General features: G+C 36.9%; 1 protein-coding gene across 1 annotated transcript; it reads left to right on the top strand.

Annotated features, from left to right (window-relative positions):
• The first annotated feature begins 1,886 nt into the window (after nt 1-1,886).
• Nucleotides 1,887-14,369, top strand: LOC140162312 (uncharacterized). The gene is made up of 3 exons (XM_072185546.1): nt 1,887-1,947; nt 2,741-3,256; nt 13,425-14,369. The coding sequence occupies exons 2-3, from the start codon at nt 3,007-3,009 to the stop codon at nt 13,577-13,579; spliced, it is 405 nt and encodes a 134-aa protein (XP_072041647.1). The 5' UTR covers nt 1,887-1,947; nt 2,741-3,006; the 3' UTR covers nt 13,580-14,369.
• The last annotated feature ends 1,906 nt before the right edge of the window (nt 14,370-16,275 follow it).

A 16,275-nucleotide genomic window follows, 5' to 3' on the forward strand; every position in this document is an offset into this window, starting at 1 on the left:
ATAAATAAATAAAATAAATAAATAAATAAATAAATAAATAAATAAAGAAATAAATAAATAAATAAATAAATAAATAAATAAATAAATAAAAAAAACAAATAATAAAATAAATAAATAAATAGAATAGTAATTATATCAACTAAACATACAACACCAGAAAGAAACCATTTGATGTAACCAAAGCTTTTATGCGTCATGTAATCAAAACGCCCAGTCAGATATATATATGTAAAAAAAGGTAAATGAGTCGAACCTGTATTTTACAGGACGGAGTGCCCATCTCTCTTTCGTTAGCGATTAGGCCAGACTCCCCGTGAAATATTGCTTTGGGGATCGCCACTCCACAGCGAGTCTCTAACCTTCCTAGCATTTAAGAATGCCGGTACCCATTTATACACCTGGGTGGAGAAGAGTTATCGAGATAAAGTGCCTTACTCGAGGACACAGCACGATGGCGTTGCCGGGGTTTGAACCCGCAACCTTTCAATTATTAGTCGGAGCCCGTTCCGCTTGGCCACCGTTCCCCAGTCAGATATATTCCACACCTACTTTTACCCCAGTAGCAAAATCTTTGTTGTCCAGTAGCGCAAAGTAAAACAAATACTATGACCAGAGTTCTGGACTAGTGTATAGCATGTATCCTACGTCAATAGAAAACGTAGGAAAATGGATTTTCCCATCCAATTAAGCATGTACATCCGAAGATGTGGTGATTTGCATAAAGTAGAGAAAATCCTAAGTGGTCCAATTTGACCGACTTCCGGTCCCACTACCAAATTTATGTCGACATCGGAATCTTATTATGTCGACATCAAAAATGGTGTCCTTGAAAGAACTATAGCATCGGAAACTTTCACTTTTTGGTATTTTAATACACGAGCCAAAAATTGAAAATTGACCGCTCAGTTCTTGAATTATAACAAGAAAGAAACAATCAATAAATTTTCAAAATTTAAGAAAGCTGTTTGTCGCAAAAAGCCTTGTCATATAAAGTATCTTAAGGTATACAAGAGAAAAACAAGAGCACCCGACCTTTTTCAATCGGAAGTAAAGACTTTTAATGCAATTAAATTGCGACATCTCGCGGGAGATAAATAGGTGGATTGTGCTTCGTCTGTAGGTAGGGGAGAGCGGGCTAAGTTGAGCCAACAGGTAAGTTGAGTTACCCCAAAGGGAAACTAATAACTTAGTAAGTTATTAGTTTAGTAAAGTATTAAAGTTAGTAAGTTACTAAACTTATTGTTTGAAGTCTAGTTATCACTCAGGCCTCTCCAGTGTTACAAAGAAAAAATGCATTGATAAGTTAACTTATTTCACTTCTAAGTAATTTGTTTGAATAAAATATATATATTTGCAACCAGATTCTGGTTGCACATGAATATTAAGCAAACTTTCATTGAGAGTGCGCAGTTGTGTCCAAGATCGAGTTTGTTGTTTTTAGAACTTCAGAGCGTGATTTTGTCACAACGACGCGCCGCGGCGCAGTACACACGGCGCGGTACAAGGGGCGCCGCTAGTCAGTCGCACATGGCGCATTAACCAAAGTCGCAAGCATGGGTCTGCCACAATTTGAACTGTAAGATAATCAGTCGTCACTACGAAGCATAACACAGTACATGCGCAGAGTAGACGGCTGGTGGAATAAGTCTAGGGTTGACTTGTTTGCAATAATTATGGTCACCATGAGGTAGTTTGAGTCGCTGGCCATACAAATTGAGCACAACAGAGGTTTTGTTTTTTTGAAAATTAGATTTTGTTTTGGTAAAATGCAATGAAAATTACTTGATAATTAAAGCTAGGGTCCACATTAAAAAAAGTTTACTTGAAAAATGTAAACAAACAAAAATATAAATAATGGTATTTTGACGGCTTTTTCTTTAAATTTCAGTGTACTTGGTATTCTGGCTCTATACCTGCCCCACTGGCTCAACTGACCCCGCATGACAAGTAAGTTGACTCACTTTGCCATATTTTTTTTCTAAACCTTATCTGTAATAAGTCCAATCGCCAATATAACTTCCGGTTTTTGAGAGCAGTTTTGGGACACTTTGACCTTTGTCATATCGGGGAAATTGCTGTAATTATTATTAATTTATTTATTATTGTCATAATGTTATCATTAAATATATTAACATAATTAATTTAAACAATCATGTTGTTTTTTTGGGGTTGTTTTCATTCTTGTAAAACATTTTAGATTATATTTGGTACGTACAAAAACCCAATTTTTCTGAGGTCAGAGGGCAAAGTGTCCCAAAACTGCAAAAACTGTCCCACAATGCATTTCAAACTTCTAATGCCGATTTGGCTTATTAAACCGTAGCTGCTGGCCCACTATTATATATTATACTAACCAAGTCAATACTCTGAAGTTTTACTTGTAACATTTAGTTTTAGATCCCACTTTTCAACTCACTGCAGAATGACACAGAATGTAAAACGTGGCTGTCTCCTTTACGCACAGGGCCAAGTAACCTACGAACAGGGCAGTTGCACAAAACTAAAACGAAAAAAGAGGGAAAAGGTTAGGTCACCTTTCTGAAGATCAACAAGTCAAATTGCATTGCTCACCGGTACAAAAAGAGTGGAAACTGCCTCAGAGATACTTATCACGCTTATGGTGCAATTAATTGACGAGATTCCTGATATTAACAATATGGAGGGGAGTATTCTTTTTTTGACTATGTAAAAGAGTAATAGAGATATAAATATGGACAGGAAATGTTTTTTATCCTTTCAGATGATAAGAGACCAAAATTATTGTGCAATATAATGTGCGACGAAGTGGGAATCTACATTGCCCAAGTGGGCTATATGCAGTGACCAGTGACGCTACATTTTCAAAAACGAAGAGAGAGTGAGGAATAGCAGCTATTTGGGATACCGCTAAATACTTAAAAGAATCAAAATAACAAGCCTCCATCGGAACGGGAAGCATTTAGACTCCTCAGCAATTTGAATTGATACCGGACTGGAGGGTGTTATAGGATTACTGTTTCACCAACCATGCCTAGACATCAGCGAGAACCAAAGCCTTCAAGAAATTGGTGCAAAGCCGTTCAATTATTCATTGTACTAGTGGTATTAGTTGGTTTTATCAAACCATCTTCACAACAATCAACTATAGATTTACATGAATATTGTACATCCAAATACTTTCTAAAGCCATCATTTATACAACTGGCATGCAAAGCCTATCTTAGCAGAGATATTACGGACAGTAAGACGGTGCCTACCACTTCTCTAGACAGCGGCCGTAAGTTTCTATTTTCATTTTTAAAGTCATTGTAGTTTTTAGTACATTTATCCCATAATTTGTTTTGTTCTTCGGACATAATCAGTCTTAATATGTCACTTGTGTAGCTTGACTCAACTTCCATAACAAAATATGTTTCCATTGATGCAATACGCTGGCGAAGTTACGTAATAATCGTATTAACTACCATAGCAATAGGTACAAACAATTTGTGATTATATCGCGCTGCACTACTACGTTCATGCGGGACCTCTGCATTGAACCATAGATATCAAAGAAATGCTAATCACTTGCACCTGTAAGATTAGTCTCTTTGAAAAGAGCGGTATTGTATTCAATCTATTATATGATTGAAGACAGGTGATGAGTGCAACCTGCTTGTAGTGCAGCGCGGTATATTCAAAATTGTTTGTACCTATTGCTATGGTAGTTAATCCGGTTAATTACGTAACCGCGCCAGCGTATATTTAGAATATTATGTGTGTGTGGTGTGAGCAACCATTATTTGTCAGGCAAATAAACAGAAAATGTGAAAAAAGTGACGTTTCTTCTACGTGCAACAGCGTAAAATATGACAATATTAAGTGTAGGTGAAATACAAACTACACCAACTCAACTTCTACTCATGACAATGAATTTATATTTATATCAATATGTATCTATTTGATTGTTCTAACTTTCTAGTATTATTTTAAAGCATAGAAAGCGTTAGTTGTCAGGTAAACAGACATTAAATGTGAGAACATTGTTAAGTTTCCGTGTGTAACAGGGTAAATTAGTTGTCAGGCAGATCGACATAAGGGGTGGGGACAATCATACAAACCACCATAACTCAAGTTTTACTGATGATAATGAATCAATATCTAGCTAATTGATTGTTATTACTTTCGAGTATTATTTTAAAGCAATGGATCCATTAGTTGTCCGATAGAAACTGTTACATTAGGACAATTTGCCATGGTAACGATTTAAAATATGACAATATTAAGGGGTAGAGGAAATATAAACCACCATAACTCAGCTTCTGCTCATAAAAATGAATTCATGTTGGTATTATGAAATGTGTTTTTTGATTGTTTAACATTCTAGTACTATTTTAAGCAAAATAAACAGATAGACATAAAATGTGAAAAAACTGAGAAAAGTTTCCATGTGTAACAAAGTATATTATGACCAAATTAAGGTAGCTTTCTAGTACTATTTTAAGTAATAAAATTATTAGTTGTCAGGTAGATAGACATAAAATGTGAGAAAAAGGATAATTTGCATGGTAACGATTTAAATTATGACAATATTAAAGGGCAGAGGAAAATAAACCACCATAACTCAACTTTTACTCATAATAATGAATTCACGTTGGTATATTGTATCAATATGTTGCTAATTGACTGTTCTGACTTTCTTGTATTATTTGAAATAAAATTATTACTTATAATCTTTATTCAGAATACGCCCGAATCAGCTAACCGTGGTCATACCCTGGGCCATGCAATATGAATACAAATCCGGGGGGGGTCACTCCAATTGTGGCCTGTACACCATCCGCGATAATCAACTTTTGAAAAGCACCCAACAAGGATTTAACCCTTGGCTAAAACGATACCCTAAACAGGTAACACGCGCATGTTTTCACACCCTAAACAGGGATTTTATTCCTTGCGTCAAATTTCATACCCTAAATTTTCCGCGTATTAGCAATTGCAATTTTGCTCCCTTTTTTTTCAAATTTGTCATGTTTTTGACACCCTAAACACAATATGCGCGTATCGTGCCTACCCACGAAAAACTACCCTCTTTTTTACGCGTTTTTATTATCGCGGATGGTGTACAGGCCACAATGGGAGTGACCCCCCCATAAAAAATTTGAAACAAAATGATAAAATATTTAACTTCAACTAACGTGACAACATAACACATCAACTCTAACAACAATAAGAGCTACCGTAAACGTTCGCCTAATGGCGCTTTTGGATTCTTAGAAATGTGAGAGCGCCATCCTTGTAAAATCTCAACAGCATTAAGGATACGTGTATGTTAAATTGAGCAACCTGGCCATAGTGCCTCAGAAAAAAATATCGTGACATGACCCAATACTTTAGGTCACTAGGTTAGTTGCTAGAGCAGCATATGTTTTGGGGTTTCTTCAGGTATTCTTTCTCAAAGTGCCATTTGACTTAATTTGTAAATCGATTCATACGTTATACCTAACTCATTTTGGTAAATCTTTTTTATAACATTGTAATTTCTTCATATATTTTTAATATTCTTCAGTTGAAAATTACACCCTGCTATTGTCTGACCCGTTAGCTCAGTCGGTAGAGGGTGCGCCTTGAATGGTGAATGGTACTTGTTCGAATCTTGATTTCTGCTCCCACTTTTATGTGAAGAAGGGTCAAGAAATGTTTTTGGATTTTGGCCCCATTTTACGAATGAATATTGTGAATTTTTTAAAATTTAATTTAAATTTTCTTATTTTTTTTATAGATAAATAGGCACTGCGAACAAACGGCAACAAAAACCGCTGACAAAATTTGCTCCACCTGCTACCTATCAATGCGTGATATATTCCACTACATTTAACAGTTAAATGACCTTTGAAAAATAGAACGGCCTCAATGTTTCAAATTGTGTAACCACATTACTTTATTTATTTATGCATTATAAATGATCAGCTATTTTTTCTTTTGGATTGAACCAGAGAAGATGTAAAAGAAGGAGATAGATCCAGCTATCCTCAAACAAAATATGTGTGTTGCCGCTCATTCAAAAGCAATCACGCTATTTAGATTTAACAATAAAATACAACAAAAGGGTTCGAACCCATGACGGGTGTGATACACAAGTTGCTGCTTACTGAGTGTAGGGAAAGGTCAGTGTCTGTATACCATCAATACCATGCATACCATGCATGCAGATCCTAACATCCAGTTTATTTCAAATAAAATATGACCGAAGTTCCATGGCAAATAATAATTTTGCACGCTTGGTTACGCTTTCAACCTCTACGATTTATGATACAGACTATTTTCAATTATCAAAATATCTTTATTAGGTTTGCAGGAAATGACAGGAAAATACATTAAAACAATAAAATATAGATGATCAAAAATCATCCCGTTTCTAACAAAATCCTAAAACACTCTCCTAAATAATTAATATATATTCCAAAATGGGCGGATTTTTTTGGAATCTTTACAAAACTACATTTCTTTCTTATAGTATCCACGTGCGCTATCCCTGCAGAGCAACATCAGGTTCTTAACACACACGTGTCATACTTTCAAGGAATTATCTATAGAAACATTGGATATGGTTTCAATTCTGGAGTGAAAATTAATCAACCGTAGTCGGCAAGGCACATCACATCAAAGGCTACTTTCAAGTAGATGTGTAACTACTTGAGAATAAAGGACTATGAATAGGTGCGACAGGATAACCTACGGGATTATCTCAAGGATATAATTCCGTTCTTCCTCCTTCTCTTTCAACTTTCCTGGATTGAACCCAAGTAGATCAGACCATTAATCATTGATCATATAACTATCAGACCACGAAGTAGTTACGTAACTCCGTGATGGTATTCAGTATCGAAGTTACGTAATGTTACTATGTCAACGGGATCACGCGCTAGAGTAATGAACCACGATCGAAATGATCACCACATAAAGTATATGGCACTCGAAGGCATACCAAAGTAGCGTGATCCGGTAACCAAGAGAATTACGTAACCACTTCGATGCTGAATCGGAACCAAGCACTGTTTGTATGGCGATCATTACGATCACGCTATTTTGGTATGCCTTTTTTCTGTACTGATTGTTTCGATCGTGGTTCATTACTTAATATTTTAAGGGGGTACTACACCCCTCGATAAATGTGTGTCTATTTTTGCATTTTTCTCAAAAACTAATAACACAGTGGTAACAAAAGTTACGTATATTATAGGGGCAAGGAATCCAATTACTACACTGGAATTTCAGTGATCCAAGACAAGCGGTTCGTTATTTATGATAAGAAAAGAGGTACCGCTAGGATGTACCTCATTTCCTATCATATATACTGAACCGCTTATCTTGAGTCACTGAAATTTCAGTGTAGTAAGTGGATTCCTTGCCTCAATAATATACATAACTTTTGTTACCAGTGTGTTATAATTTTTTGAGAAAAATGCAAAAATAGTCACAAAGTTACCACAGGGGTGTAGTACCCCCTTAAGCGCGTGATCCCGTTGACATAGTAACATTACGTAACTTCGATACCGGGCTTCGATACTGAATAGTTGTTGAGTGCATATAATATGGAAAGCCATTGGGGTATTGTGTGCCTTCCAAAGCGCCTTATAACATGTTCTCATGGAGCGTGTTTATAGTGGTGTACGGTATTTATACGGTATTCTTATACGCATACGGGATTAGAATGGAATGTGACTTATCCGTTATCTCGACTGTTTATAGTGGCAATCAATAGAGCTCAATAGCGCTATTCTGAATCCGAGGTGGTTGAACCCAGCGTGTTCGAGGTCACCGCAATGCAATGTGGGAGACACAAATATGATGCCAGTTTCAAATAGTTTGCCGTGGAAACGATACCGGCCTATTTTTTAAACATAATTGCTACAGTACCCTACCATTTTGTAGGTGATGTGTTATTACAGTGACACATTTGAGCTCGGAGAGTTATATAACCCTGCTCCACTTCCTTGAATAACGGTATCGTTAATCCCCGTCTGTTTATAGTGGCCGTATACGGAATGAATGTACTGCAATATCCATCGATATGGAAGGATATCAGTTCCGTATAATATGTGCGGCAAATAGCGCTATTGGTCTGTTTATAGTGGCGACCAATACCGTATAAGATGTACTTATACGCTAAATACCGGATAATCTGGCTCACTATAAACACGCTCATTGTGTTGTGGAATCCTAGCCAGTATTCAATGATAGCTATAGAGGCCTTGCGTTTATCGATTGGCTCCAAACAAAGGATTTGAACCGGTTTCTTCCCCGTAATCATGGCGCAGTGCAGTCCATTCAATCAAATGTTGTCATCAACCTATTTGATCGTAGTGCATTTTGCTATGTGTGTGAGACAAACTGTCGCGGTAGATGCAATCATGCTTTTGTTGAATGCATTTGAGTACCCGCCATATTTACGGGATGATACGTCATATGCACAGCCTCTATTCAGTTGGTCGTTGTATGATTTTGTTCGTTCACTCATTCAAATTTTATTTATATCATTTGAAGACTGAGCCTATTATGATACATCCTCCGTGGAACAGTTTCAAACAAATATAGCTAGGGATTATTGGGGCAGAGGTTATCTTTTGAATCCTCTTAGAGGGCTATCATTTTTTTCGGAAGGGGTCCCAAATTTACAAAAAGTCTGCGTCAATAAAATTGCGCACCCCTATTTCGGCAACAAAATTTTATGATCCCAAACCCCAAAATTGTATTGAAATCAGTCTTTTTGAATAAAATAACACACTTTCTGTGGTCATCGTGTGACTCCCTACATTTTGGTCATAAAACATTTCATGACCCCCTCATATTATTCTTTCCAAGACTTTATGACCCCGTATATTTGGAACCCCCCTTTCGAATAAAATGATATACCTCTTATGACCACTGATGCATAGGCAAGGACACTCGCGCGAATTGAAAGACTTGTCGCACACGACAGTTCGTCTCACACACATAACAAATGCTTATTCAATCAAATAGGTTCATTACAACATTTGATTAAAATGAAACGATAAAAACAAAGCATGAAAAAAGACACATACAAGAGAAAATAATAAAATTATATAAACAATGTTAAAGATAAAATAGAGAATAAAATTTCCTCAAATCAGAAAAAAAAACATTGACAGACATCATAATCTGTCAGAAATTACTGCATGAGAATTCGAACCAACAATCTTCTCCACAAGTTCTCTTTAGCCTCGCACTATAGTCTAATGCTCTGCTCACTAGGCCACAACGTATCAGGTGAATGATTACCGCATTATCATGAACAAGTTTGTTCGATCTTGTTCATAATTAAAAACCTCGCGTCGAGGTTTTGCCAAGTTTTAAAAATAACAGTTACTTAATGAAATAACGGTTAGTTCATGAAAAAGAAGAAGTGAAATTTAGCAAAACGCGACGAGGTTTATTTGCCCGTAAGAGAGCTCTATTGTTCCGCTATTGTATCCGCTATTGTATCCACTATTGTATTCTATTCATAAAAGCTACTGCAAGAATCGCGGCAATCCCTGATATTGCTGGTGTCTACCGCCGGCGTTTCGTATTAATTAACATTCAAAATGATCCGATACTCTTTCATTTAATGACTTATTCCCACCTTTTATATAATATTCAGAAATTGCAATTATGAAAACTACAAACTTTGAAAGTGAAAATATATTACCATCGAAAATATATCATACTTAAATTCTATAGAATCTATAGAGGCATTGCATGTGACGTATCATCCCGTAAATATGGCAGACTACTCAAATGCATTCAACAAAAGCATGATTGCAATCTATCGTGACAGTTCGTCTCACACACATAACCCTGCACTACGATCAAATAGGTTGATGACAACATTTGATTGAATGAACTGTACTCCGCCATAACTACGGTGGAGGACACCGGTTCAAATTCTTTGTTTGGAGCCAATCAATAATTTCATGCAGGGCCTCTATAGATACCCAACCCAGAAGTGCCCATTTATTTTCTAATTTTTTGTAATCGCGCCCAAATATCCCCGCAAATATCTTATACACGGTTTTATTGATTCATTTTGGGCATTTCAAAAGTTAGAAGTCGTCAAAAATGGCAACATCCATTGATAGCAATGGTTGAGTAAACATTGTCTAAACACTAGATAAAAAGACAGCTTTGTACTACAGAGAAGATGTGAGGAAAAGGAGATAGATCCAGCTATCCTCAAACAAAATATGTGTGCTGCCGCTCATTCAAAAGTAATCACGCTATTCAGGTTTAACAATAAAATACAATAAAGGGGTTCGAACCCATGATGGCAGGGAACCTCTATTATCATCGGGAATTGCCTGTTACACATGATCGCACACAAGGTCGTAGGCAATTGGTCGGACCTCATCTGCCCAGAACATATTGACCCAGGTCAGCATACCGCCATATCCTTCCCGACATGCTTAGTAGCCAAGTCCGTAGAAGAGTGGATCTAAACACTATGTACACAAATATACATTTGGCCACATTTTATTATACGATTAATACGAATTTATTAAACATGGTAACAAATATTCTCTAGCAAATCGGTTATAGATGGATCTGGTAGGCATATTATAAATTCGGGATATTAAATATCTTCCTGACCAGCCAGATCTGCGCATGGTCAAAGACGAGTATCAGACCGACGCAAACTGGCTTAGTCTCCACATCAGTCAGTTTGGTTCCGCCCCTCCACAGGGAGCGTAACCTGTGTAGGAGACTCGGTCGGACCTGGTCGGACCTCATCTCTCCCCATCGATTGTGTCCTATAATCCCCGACATTGCCCTTATGAAGTCACATCGCCCTGATGATGGGTGTGATACACAACTTGCTGCTTAATAGTTTTAGGAAAAGGTCAGTGTCTGTATATCATCATACTATGCATACCATGCATGCAGACCCTAACATCCAGTTATATTTCAAATAAAATATGACCGAAGTTCCATGTCAAATTATAATTTCTGACGCTTGTTGACTCTTTCAATACGATTTATGATAAAGACTATTTTCAATTATCAAAATATCTTTATTAGGTTTGCAGTTTAAAAACCACTAACCGCGAAATGAGGATATCGAACATAGGCCCCCGCAGGGCTACAAAAAACTGCTAACCGCAAAATATGGATATCCAACTAGTTTGCCCCTCGAAGCTGTAAAAAACCACTCATCGCGAAATATGGATATCCAACTAGTTTACCCCGCAGGGCTACAAAGAACTACAAACCGCGAAATATGGATATCCAACAAGTTTGCCCGCAGGGCTACAAAGAACTGCTAACCGCGAAATATGGATATCCAACTAGTTTGCCCCTCGAAGCTTCAAACAACCACTCATCGCGAAATATGGATATCCAACTAGTTTGCCCCGCAGGGCTACAAAGAACCATTAACCGCAAAATATGGATATCCAACTACTTCGCCTCGCATGGCTACAATGAACCACTTACCGCGCAATATCTTTTTACCTCAAAAAAAGAATTAATATCTACCAAAACACGTTTCAAAACGTAAAAGGGGCCAAGTTTAAAAATCTTTCCTGTGTGGCTTTTCACCCTTTTTTAAACTTGGTCCCATTTATGAAAGTTTCTAAAGACCCATACGAAGTCATCTTTAGGCTACTTGTTTGTTTTCTTAGTTGTCAGTGTTCATTTTGTAGAGTAAATTAATTAATGTTCGTGCTTGATTAAAGTTTTTCCGTAAAGACGTTATAATGTATTTTGATTTAAGCAAAAGTAGCAAATACTCACTTTGTTAAATTCTTCATCGTCTTGTGCGATCCTGCGCCTTATGTACAGATGTAGGGCCTAGTAATATGTAACAGGTTGACAGACAGTCAATTTGCTAAGTATATATAATACTCTACTACTCTTTATGAACACGCAGTATAATGAAACATAAACCTTCAAATGTTTTTGATAATACATAGCCTACGTCATATTGCACCGCTTTCGAACAGTCTTAAACCTAATTGTTGCATGTAGAAATTAGGACTCATTCTTCATGTTATTACGGTACCACTTTACTGAATGGGACCAAGTTTAAAAAAAGGGTGAAAAGCCACACAGGAAAGATTTTTAAACTTGGCCCTTTTACGTTTTGAAACGTGTTTTGGTAGATTGTATGTGTCGATAGGTTTCACCCTTTAACTACACGTACCCTTAATGATCAGTGATAATAGTTGGCTTTTACAGGGATGGCGCTCTCTCATTTCCATGCACTCCATAGCGCCATTAGGCGAACGTTTACGGTATAATTACAAGATACATATTTGGTGCATACGCACCAATATGAACCTCGCGCCAATCGATTCGTGTTCCACGACTCTTTAGGATATTTGGTTTAAAAGATACAGGGTTAGGTGCACTAAGTACAAAAACGAATTTCTCAACACGCATGCTCAATTCAATTAATAAATCAACCTCTATGCAGAAAACAAATTATCGTTGTTTCTAAAAACACTATTTTCTCTGAAAATAGTGACATTTTATGTTTTTTATATTACACACTATCATCGCTTGAATATTTGTTTTAATAAAAGTATCATAAATGTTTAAATGAAGGTAATTATAATTTACTATATTCAGGCTTTCCCCATGTTCCCACGTTCGATTCAGAAGTAAACACTAATACCTCGCGCCTCCCGGCGCGAGGAATAATAAACTCAACACAAATTTGGTTCGAACGACCCCCAAAATGAGACAAAAAATGTCAAGGTCATTCCGCAGTGGCGTAGATATAAATTCAGAATAGGTTTAAAGGACAAATGCAAAAAAATTGCCATTTTGAAGCTATACTGTTGAAATATGGTGCAACAGCGAAGTGCGCAAAAATTTGCTCATTTGGAGCTAAAATGGCCAAATATGAGGTTAATTTGATCAGAAAACCACATACAGGCGTCAACATGGGGTGGGGGGGTGGGGGGGGGGTGGTCCATACAATATATGCAAAATATTGGGGGATTTATCTCCCAATCTACGCCTATGCATCTGCGATTTTTATTCTTCACAAACTCTCCTTTTCTGATCTTATAATTAGACAGGGACTGGATTAACACAATCTACATTGTACTTGTTATTCTTTCTAAGGGGCGGCCATTTTCTTCGGAAAGGGTGCAATCAAATATAGATAGTGCAGGATAATTGCATATTATGATCCTGCTGATATTGGGCAAAGATTTTGTGGCATGCCGAGAAAGGGGGAAAAGCAAGTAAGAACACTGAGGAGAGCGGGAGCAATTTTGGCACGCCGGTCTGAAATTTTCCCATGGGGTAGGGGCTCATAAACAGGCCTATTATATTGTACGTCCACCCATTGCGCCCTTACGTAAGTAAGCAAATCTAAACTAAAAAAAGAGAAACTCGCTTCTAACACAGTATTGTTAATGTCACCTTTCTTTCTTAATTTCTATTCTTGCATATAGAAAGAAGACCAATGACTGATCCACCTCGTCTTGGAAAAAGAGCACACAAGCGAACCGTTGCAGACATGCCCAGGTTTAATACAGGAGAGGAAGACGCCCTATCGCTGAGAAAAGAGGTGAAAGAAGGCTCATCGCAGACCCGCCTAACCTCGTGAAAATAATAGATATCCACGCAGCTTTGGCAAACGACGGAGACGACGCTCGTTAATATCTGCAATGAAGGGCTTGCAATGAAGACCATTAGAATGATAGTTTCATTGTGTTATAAACACGTCACAAATGTAACTTTAAATTATTGTTATAGTTGCGTATAGTTTCGTAATGTTTTATACATGTTCAGGGGCCAAAACAAATCTTTCACAACCTTTCATGATGTTTTCACCCTGGAACATGTATTAAACATTATAAAACCCTAAGGAACTATACGTAACTTTAGTGTATACAAGTGGACTTACGGTCTTCTTGCGCTCAGGTCTTCACATGTACATGTATCTATAGTCCGTCAACACAGAAGTGGCATCGCGGGCATAGTGGCATTGCGGGCCGATGCTTGGTGCTCCTTGAAACAAAAAATGCTTCCGTATAAAAACAGCAAACATGTGACACAAATAAATACACAACGTTAAAAAACCAACGTTTCGAAAAGACAAAAGTTTTTCTTTATCAAGTGAGAGAGACCAGCTCTCTGTATAGTGTAGAAACAGATATGACGTTCTTGCATCATAACATAACGCTTTATTTGTTGGTTAATTACACACTTGCCACCACTTATCATTGTTTCAAATATCATTATAATTGTCATTATTCTAACTAAGCATTTTTAGCATATAATTTGTTAAATATGACTTGATTTAATAGTATAATTTGGCGAATCGTTGATAAATATCCTAGCATTCTTCAACAGTGCTATACTTGAATACACATAACGGTAACTATATAGTTAAGTCAGCAGCTAATAGCAAAGCCAGTTTCAATGGCTAATTGTCACTGATAGTCTATTTATCATCTTTCAAGTAAAGAATAGTTTGCACTACCTTGAATGTATCGTTACCATGAAAGATAATGTGTTGTGGCCCATTCGCTATCGTAGACATGACGTCATATTGGTGACCCCGGGGCGTTACCATAGCGACTGGATTACGCTTTCGTGAGAACCGCAATGGCGATATCAATGTATGGAATTTGTATATCAAATTTATAAATTACCAGTCATATTTAAAACCTGAAACCTCATGATTTCAGAAGGAAAACATCTTGCAAAAGCTTAGGCAGTGAAACCCATAAGAAATGGCTAAAACATGATTTTCAAACAGCAGAACATCGACGTGTAGGCTACAGCGTAGATAGCGTCGTCATGCAACCGCTTGATCCATCACTACGGAAGTAGTAGTGACCTGTATTAAATTTGACCTTTTGTGTTATGTTACCTTGGCAACAACAAAATTTAGGAAGTGCAAACTATTCTTGGTTTCAATAGTAGGACAAAACAATTTGAAACCATTTTCATCACCCCCTGTAGAGTCCAAAATATCAGAATCCGACACGCCACTCATATCATACGTGCACCAACTGATTATTTTGAGAACGATGCACATTACATTAACCAACACTTTATTAATAGCGCCTTTACCGCTTATAAAAACAAACAAGCAAAAACAAGAGAAACTAAACATAATTATAGGAAATCTGAAACAAATGGGTTTTGAGAGCAGATTTGAAGGTTTCAACTGTTGGAGAATTACGAATGTGATTTAGGAGATTATTCCAAGCTCTGGGGCCAGCCACTGAGAAGACCCTGTCTCCAGCACATTTATGTGTATAGCTATGTGTCTTAGGGACCTCAAGCTTAACGTTGTGACAATAACGGGTGGTAACTGAACTTTTCGTGGGTGGTGTACCTTATTTTAAAACGTAGCCCTTTAGACAATCTTTGTTCATAAATGCTACATTTTCTAAATCTGCGTGACCACTGAGGAATATTTTTGCATGGGTTTGGACAACATGTGATCAGATATGAATTGTTAGATCTTATTATCGAATTGTCCATGGGTGACAATTTTACACCTCCACCCCACCGCACCACCATACAAATTTTTACCAATAATCAGCAAAGAAACTATAACTGTCTTCACGTCACCCCTTGAATCCTCCATTCCATGTATAAAATTTCATGACCCCTCTCCAATACTAAGGTCAAAATTAAGGTCCCTCTCAAGTCAATCAACAAATTTCTTATTACAATAGTGACCCCTGTGAAGTAAACCGTTGCCGATTCAAAAGTTGTACTTAAAACCATTGAAAATGTTGCTTATGTTACTCGAGTGCTTAGTCATCACTGGTTATCCTTGACCAGTAATGAAGGGATGTATAATAGTTTATAATAGAGTTTTGGAAATAAATCTAAACATTCCCTCAAAAATTTAAACATTCCCTCAAAAGTTTATAATGTAGCTTTAAAGTGCAACTTTTGAATCGGCATACTTTTCAATGAAAGGTCATTATGCCATTTTGTTTATAATTTTATGAATATGCGTCATTAGATTTAATAATAAATCAAAATCATGTCTTCATGTGTTAAGTGATTTGACTCGACCGGCGATTGACATCCACTCGTTGTTGCTAAATTGTCACTGAAATAATTATACTGCGCACAAAAAGTAAACAAAAGCAATATATTAAATTAATTACCTAATAAAGTAGTCAATAGATTTAGTACCTCATTCGGCATGATGCGACTTATATTCCCAACTTACATCAATTTGAATCATGAAAAAAGAGAGCATTTCAAAAGTGACACACGTTTACATTATGAGCATAGCTAGTGGGTGTTGTCACGCCGTTACAAAAGCCA

Source organism: Amphiura filiformis, chromosome 10 (genome assembly GCF_039555335.1).
Source record: "Amphiura filiformis chromosome 10, Afil_fr2py, whole genome shotgun sequence".
NCBI lineage: Eukaryota > Metazoa > Echinodermata > Ophiuroidea > Amphilepidida > Amphiuridae > Amphiura > Amphiura filiformis.

Coding starts and splice junctions, on each gene's coding strand:
- LOC140162312 (XM_072185546.1), top strand. CDS start 3,007: ATGCCTAGACATCAGCGAGAACCAAAGCCTTCAAGAAATTGGTGCAAA. Junction 3,257..13,424: donor CACTTCTCTAGACAGCGGCC/GTAAGTTTCTAT, acceptor TCTTGCATATAG/AAAGAAGACCAATGACTGAT.